The sequence below is a fragment of the Engraulis encrasicolus genome, chromosome 21 (genome assembly GCF_034702125.1).
Source record: "Engraulis encrasicolus isolate BLACKSEA-1 chromosome 21, IST_EnEncr_1.0, whole genome shotgun sequence".
Taxonomy (NCBI): domain Eukaryota; kingdom Metazoa; phylum Chordata; class Actinopteri; order Clupeiformes; family Engraulidae; genus Engraulis; species Engraulis encrasicolus.
Genome location: NC_085877.1, coordinates 6,257,709 through 6,265,474, shown reverse-complemented (window position 1 = coordinate 6,265,474; position 7,766 = coordinate 6,257,709). Strand labels below are relative to the sequence as shown.

Genomic DNA, 7,766 nt, shown 5'->3' with positions numbered 1-7,766 from the left:
TCTCTCTCTCTCTCTGCAAGTGCTTTAAGTGTTTAGGAGCTAGCCGGATAAATACCACGGTGTTTGGTTTATTTATTTGTGTGTGTGTGTGTGTGTGTGTGTGTGTGTGTGTGTGTGTGTGTGTGTGTGTGTGTGGGTACGTGTGTGTGTGTGTGTGTGTGTGTGTGTGTGTGTGTGTGTGTGTGTGTGTGTGTACGTGTGTGTGTTCAAAGGGGTTTTGTGATTAAACCAGGCTTCTGACCAGTGTTGTACATGAATCTAATGTGCATAAATGTCTCCTATTCCTCTTTCCACTCTCTCTCTCTTTCTCTCTACAGTAAATCTCTCTGTCTTTTTCAATCATTGTCTTTATTGTCTCTCTTTTTTTCTTCTCAAGTGAATAAAAAGGTCATGGAGCTATCAAAAGGGTGTTCTGTGGTCATGGAGCGATGTGAAACTATGACAAAGGACTTTGTGGCAAACAAAGTATGCAGCTAGTGCTAATCAAAAGATGGTGCTTTGTGCGAAAGTACATTTCCAGGAACTCTGGGGGACAATCAATCAGCATAACGTGAATAATTATGCAGTGCATTGTCCCAGAGCAGGTTCGGTGTGAAACATTTGGGGACAGTGTGTTGAAAAGCAGCGTAAACAAGTCAGAAAGTGAGGTCTCAGACGGCAACAGTACTATTTTCACATAATAGTTTATTATAGGAGTTTATAAAATTGGCAAGTACATTTAAGAATCACTGTAAAAAAAGAAGATGAAAAAAACATTCATAAACTAAGTGAAACACAGACAAAATACAATATTATGTACAGGCAAAAACAGCATTCAATAAAGTATAGAACATGACGTATTTGCATGGCACTCAATATAAACATACCTCGCAAGTGCTTCTGTTTTTATTAATATTAACTGAATGCGATGATAATAACAAAATAAAAATTATTACAATAACATAAAACAATATTAACATTTAAACACTGTTTACAATATAGCTGAAATTCATATCATACTAAATATAACAATATTTACCAACCAACTTTATTTATACTAAAACTCTATTCTGGAATATAACAAAAATAGCACTTAAAATAATATTTATTACAATAATAAAATTAATGTGAATAATGTTAGGATATTAGACATTTCTGATAGGCGTTACCCATGGCTTTCTACACTGAGTCATATTTCCTGTCGCTCTCACAAATGTGGATATCTGCCCATGATTCACAAACTGCCCTCACATTCTAGAACACTCAGTTAGAAATATTGTACACAAAAAGCAGCAGACTCAATAACTTTAGGAAAAAAAATCCATTCATTTACAAAAAAAACAAAAAAAATCAGTGGCATGGTTGGTCACAGATTAAAATGTTCTTCGCGTGATCTACGGAGGACACAAGGACACATCCTCCTCACAGGGTCTTCATCCCAGACATTGACAAGGTTTTCTTTTTTATATAAAGGTCCTTATTATAACCCCTTCAGGTTGCTTCTCAGCTAGGATGCCACCAGCCCTTCCATAAAAACCTTCCCTCAAAAGATCTCTTTTGTTAAGGTCATTTTCTTCCTTCCTTCCTTTCTTTCTTTCTTTCTTTCTTCCTTTCATTCTTTGAGAACCTTTATGGCGTGTCCTAACCTCCCCATCTGGTAAGCCATTTCAACTTGACTTTGCATTTTAGTGTTGAAGAAGTGGAGCAGCAAAGGAAAAAAAAACAAAACTTAAATATCACGTTCTTGTGAGAGGTCATTGGCACTCTGCTCCGAAAAAATAATATGACTCTCAAGCAGCAAGAACAAGGGTCCTTTTATTTCTTCAGTCCTGTATAGTTATCACCTCTCTCACCTTCCATTCATGAATCTCTCATTTAGGCCATTTGGATTCACACAAGACACACTCATCTCACTTAGTGAAGCATATTTTGAGGCTCAAAAAACAAACGTTTGTTTTTCTTTTCTTTCTTTTTTTTCTTTACAGAGATATCCTCCATCACATCACTGCATTAAAGCACAGGTTGAGGGGTTTTCTCCCAAGCTAACAATTATGACTAGTCTTATGTGCAGGACAGATACAAAGTGAAACAAGTATAGTTCTAAAAGGCATCGTGGACTCCAAACACACCTGAGTTTTCATACAGTTCATTCATTCATTTCTAGCTTACAATGCAGCTCTTACATTCCCCTATGCCTCTCTGCTAAAAGCTCCCCCGCCACGTGCATGTGCACGCACGCGCGCACGTACACACACGCACACATGTACACACAAGCACGCACACATGCACACGCACACGCGCACACACACTAGGTACATACATCTTTTGACATAACCAATATGCAACTAAAAACAAACCCTGAAAAATAAAATCCCGAGCATGCACTTCTAGTCCTTTTTTTCCTGATTCAGTCCCCTCTACACTCTCTACACTACTGGAAGTCTACATTTTAGTAAGTGATTTTGAATCTCTTCTTTCTCTGTGGAGGCACCCACCACACTCCCATGTGACGCAGTAACTCTCACAGCAAGAGACTCAAAAAACCTGGCCACGCAGCATTTATCTATAGCTTTAACTTAGGCTTAACCATGTCCTAGCATTACAAGTGAGTCGCTCTTTACCCTGTTTATCAACTTTCTTGGATTAACCTCAACCGATCCTTTCCACCCCACTGTCCTCTCTTCCGATCCCTCTCATTCCCACAGACACACACACTCATCCGTGCATCGCTTCTTCGAACATGAGCTTCTCTCCAAGTTAACGTTACATCATCTTTCCTCTGTTAAACATATTTGTCCTTTTTAAGATTTTAGTCGTAAGTGTTTGTATGAGAAACAACAAGGACTATACATTTTTGGCAGGCTGAAGTCTGGAAATGACGCCGACAAAGCTAGAGAGAGTGTTTCAACTCTTCACAAGGTCTGTCAGTCGAGGAGTAAGAAAACTGCAAAACATACAAGCTCCACAGAGAGCGCGGAAATCTTTTGCTCTTGCCCCCACATCCTCTTCAGTTAACGTGTGTTTTTTTTGCCTCAACATTTGAACTCCTCCCAGCCGCTCCCCTCTTCCTCACACCTTCAGACGGTGGCGCCCAGAAGCTCATCGGTCTTGGCCATGATCTCGTTCTGATTGGAGTCCAGGCCAAAGAACTTGACCTTGAGTCCGTCGGTGGGGTGCACCACGGGCACAGAGACCATGCGAGGGAACGTCCGCGTGGCCAGCTCGAAGCGACTGGTGCTGGCCAGCTCGATGGCCAGGATACGCAGGAAGAGGGTGGCCAGCTGCTTGCCCAGGCAGGAGCGCACGCCGCCGCCGAAGGGCAGGTAGTGGAAGCGGCCCTCCTTGTCCTCGCTGCGCTCCTCGCTGAAACGGTCCGGGTCGAACGCCGCCACCTCCTTGAAGACAGCCGAGGTGTCGTGGGTGTCCCTGATGCTGTACATCACGCTCCAACCTTTGGGGATCTGGACACCCTGCAATTGGGACAAACCGAAGAAAATGGGGACAATGACGAGTTTAGTAATTCATCTTTTTTTGGGGCTTTTTATGGCTTTAATTGATAGGACAGTATGAGATGGTGACAGGAAGCGAGTAGGACAGAGAGACGGGGGAGGATCGGGAAATGACCCCGGCCGGACTCGAACCAGGGTCCCCGTGGGCATGCAAGCCCAAATGTGGGAGGCTTAGCGCACTGCGCCACAGTGCCCCCCAGTAATTCATCTTAATCATGTCAAGCCTAAACAGAACTACTACTAACACTACTTAGAAACTACACAGTTTCATTTGATAGAATGGAACAGAATCGTCATATTTCTAACAAGAAAATTACAATGCAGGATTGCGCATTTAGCCAGCTGTAATGAAGGGTTTCATGAGGCGCAAGAGAAACACTGTCTTTGTCCAACACAAGCTTTCAGTACATACCGAAAGATTTCAAATAATTGTATCGTGAAATCATATGATTAAAACGTCAACAAAGGAGCCAGCTGGTTAGCTAGTTACCTAGACATCCAGACAGACAGATAGACAGACAGACAGACAGAAAGGCAGACAGACGAGACTCACGTCCAGCTCGAAGGTCTGCATGGCCACGCGGTAGCCTCCGGACACGGGCGTGAAGAGCCGCAGCACCTCCTTGATGACGCAGTCCAGGTACTTGAGGCTGCAGATGGTCTCCAGGCGCAGCTCGCCCTCGCACAGGCAGCCGTTCTGCAGGATGCCACGGTTGCGCAGCTCCTCGCGCAGCTTCTCCAGCACGGCCGGGTGCCGCAGCAGCTGCATGATGAGCGACGTGCTGGCACTCGCCGTGGTGGCGAAGGAGGCAAAGATCAGCTCCACCGTCGACTCCTGTAGACAGAGGAGAGACAGAGAGAGAGAGAGAGAAATGGGAGGCAGAGAGAGAGAGGTGGGGTGAGAGAGAGAGAGAGGGTGAGTGAGGATGAGGTGGGGTGAGAGAGATGTATAGCAGACAAAGAGACAGGGAGACAGACAGAGAGAAAAAGAGGTGGAAAATTGAAAGAGAGAGAGAGAGATGGAGAAAGGTACAAAATGAGTTATTCGTGTGGATTTTTAATGGACCAGTGGACGGTTGGATGGACATTGGGAAAACAAATAAAACCGCTGATTGAACCGCGCAGGCAAAACACTGTGGTCATTCTCTCTCTTCCCCGTATTTTGCGGACTTTTTGCGGAGGCGGGCCGGGCGGGACACGGCAGGTCAAGCATAAGCTCCCTGCTTTACTCCAGCTCTAACGTTTAACAAGCTTGCACATTCACCAAGTCTGGTTACACAACGCTACTCTGCAGGGACTGGACCAGGGGTGAGTTGGGTGGCGCTTGACGGGCCGGGGGCCCCATCACTAGCAGCAGCAGCAGGCCTCAGGAGCCGATTCGGCGGCAGCAGGTTGCACGTTCTTTGACTCCCTCCCTTTCGCTCGTTTTTGGAAAAAAAGGGGAAAAATTACAGCATGCTGCTGAGCTGGTGCTGACACGGCGGGGATCCACCCCTGTCTGCCCGGGCCGGCAGGCCAGAGGGAGCGAGGGAGAACAAGAGAGAGAGAGAGAGAGAGAGAGAGAGAGAGAGAGAGAGAGAGAGAGAGAGAGTGGCGGCACAGTGCAGACCAGACTACACAGGGCTTTCATTTCAGGAGGGTGGAAATTATGAGGGGGAAAAAAAAGGCAGGGGCGTGGAGGAGGTACGAGAGTGGGTAGAATAACAAGGTTGACGAAAAGGAGAAAAGAGAAATAGCACGCACAAGCACAAGCCCCCTCATTGGCTATCATTTACGTCAAAGAATGTCAACATCACCCCCGGCGTGGCACCAGAGCCCGGGGATGTTGCGTGCATCTGGCCTCCCGACATGGGGCGCCTGGTTTGGGGGGGATGAGGGGACTTCAGGGGGGCCAGCAGGCAGGGGGTGGAGGTGAGGGGTGTCACAGGAGCAGCCTCCATAGGGCTCCTGACAAGGGTGTTGACTCGTTTTTGGCCCTGGCCTTAAAAAACTCTCCGAGAGAGACTGGAAGGTCAGGAGGGAAGGAGAAGGAGGGTGACTCGGGCAGCCAGAGGCACAAAGAAATCTTCATCCAACTTGGAGGAGTACACGGTCATATCCAAAACATGTTTACATGGGCAGCTTTGAAAGTCTTTCGCAGAGTTTGATTTTGGCATCGCGAGCTCAGTGAAAGAGACATTACTCTCTGATGATAGCTGTAAACACTTATAAACGTTCAGATATGTATAAACACTCTTTGAGTCTCCTGCATCGCACATTCAGACAATTAAATCAGCATGTTGGCTGAGCGGGAGCGCCAACACGTATCACATCAGGACAACATCTTTGGAACGGCGCTTCTGTTGAGAGGTGAACGAGACGCTGTCTGGATTACTGCAGTGAGGGGGGGATTGCCAGGGTTGTTCACCCAGTTCAAAAGTCTTTGGGTTACTGCCATGTGGCGAATTACGACGGATACACAGCTAACATCCGCAATAATCGGAGATGGTAGTGATGGGCGGCGTGCTGATTGGGGTTTGGAGAAGATAAGCATAAAAACACTCAGTCACAGTTATGTGAGCCGAACATACAATATAATTCATAATTGACGGAACGACATATGAATACAATTTTAGCCATGGGATGATGGCTAGGGAAGTCAGCATTGGAATCAGTCGATCTTGGAATCAAAAGGTTGCATGTTTGGCTGAGGTATCCTTGAGCAAGGCACCTAATCCCACATTACCCTAGGGACAGTAACCAATACCCTGTACCTAAACACGTAGCTGTCACTTTGGATAAACTAAGCTAAGTGTAATGAAATGTAATGTAATGTATTTTTTTCCTTTATATAATCTCTCTCCCTCTTGAATTGGGGATGGATTTGCACAGTTAGGAAAAGGGCACATTGGATTTTAAACATTAGAGAAGGCACGCTCTTAGGCTCCTTACCTTTAGCTCTTGCATGGTGAGCTCAGCTCCATTCTCCTTGGCACTCTCCAACAGTACGTCCAGAGCATCAGCGTAGTCTTTCCCTTGCGTGCACAAAGGCTTCTCTCGGATGGCCTTCTCAATCATCTTCTGCAACTTGTCCCGAGCACGAAGGCCCTGTCAGGGAGAGGATAGAGACACCGAAGTTAACCAGAAGCCTCACAAATGATTCTTTTTTCAGCTGCTTGGCTTAGTTACTTATACACAAACAGCTATAGAAAGAATACCACATTTGCTGCCATGCTTTCATTAAGACACCAGAGCCAACATGTCTTGTCATGCAACCATCAGAGTTGAGACACCACTTCATCTTGCTGTACAGTAAACTGGGCCTAAATGGCAGACCATTTATGTCACAATGATGCCAGGGGCGTGGCGCTAATGGTAGGTCAGGTAGGGCACTCGTCTGCTATGCAGCTGACCAGGTTTGATTCTGGACAGGGTACTTTGCCTACCCTTCTCCGTCTCTCTCTCCCCCCTCATTTCCTGTCCAACTCTTCACTGCGCAATCATTATAAAGGCCAAAATTTCCCCCAAAAAGTATTAAAAAAAATATATAGCTTCTCCCCCTACCTTCCTATATCCACTGAAGGGCATGTCGATGGGCAGGCTGAAGAGGTTATCCACAAATTCCTGGAAGGTGTTGAAGAAGTGGCACATCTCCTCGTCCGAGATGCGGAAGCCCAGGAGCACGCGCACGGCCATCTGGAAGGACAGGCGCTGGGACTCGCGGTACACGTTGATGGGCTCGGGGTTTGAGCTCCAGACGCGAAGGGTCTCCTGGATCACTTGCTGGATCTTGGGCAGGTAGCTCTCCAGAGCCTCATGGCTGAACACCTTGGCGAACACCTACATGGAAGCAGGAAAGAGAGGCCATTGGTGTTACAAGTGGTACTGATAATGTGGTTTGTGTGTAACAGTTTGTGTGTGTGTGCGTGCGTGCGTGCGTGCGTGCGTGCGTGCATGACTCACTGTTCTAATTTTGAAGCCAAACTAAAGACCCAACCACCACATTCTAGCTCCACCACTCTTAATCATTTGAGAAACAGATTCAAAACTCAAAATAAACTTCTTTCGAGGAACAAAGGGGAACTGTGCGAAAGTGGCCAAAAAATGAAGCAGACAGTACGGCATGTGAATCACCTAAACAGCAGAAATGGGAACTTCACTGTGTGGCACGCAAGAGCAGCAGACTGTGTTGGCGGCAGTGAGCACACACTAGCTGGCCAGAGAGCAGAACAGCCTGTGGTGTGGTGCCACTGCTCACATCGAAGAAGAACAGAGCTGTAGTTTCAGTCCACAAAGAGC

General features: G+C 46.5%; 1 protein-coding gene across 1 annotated transcript in view; it reads right to left on the bottom strand.

Annotated features, from left to right (window-relative positions):
* Window positions 1–521: 521 nt before the first annotated feature.
* LOC134437811 (cytochrome P450 26B1) overlaps window positions 522–7,766 on the bottom strand; it is a 30,247-nt gene continuing 23,002 nt past the window's right edge. Inside the window, exons 3-6 of the mRNA XM_063187354.1 lie at window positions 7,032–7,307; window positions 6,420–6,575; window positions 4,042–4,323; window positions 522–3,449 (exon numbers count right to left, since the gene is read on the bottom strand). Coding sequence (XP_063043424.1) covers window positions 3,057–3,449; window positions 4,042–4,323; window positions 6,420–6,575; window positions 7,032–7,307 — 1,107 coding nt within the window. The 3' untranslated portion in view covers window positions 522–3,056. The remainder of the gene's footprint in view (window positions 3,450–4,041; window positions 4,324–6,419; window positions 6,576–7,031; window positions 7,308–7,766) is intronic.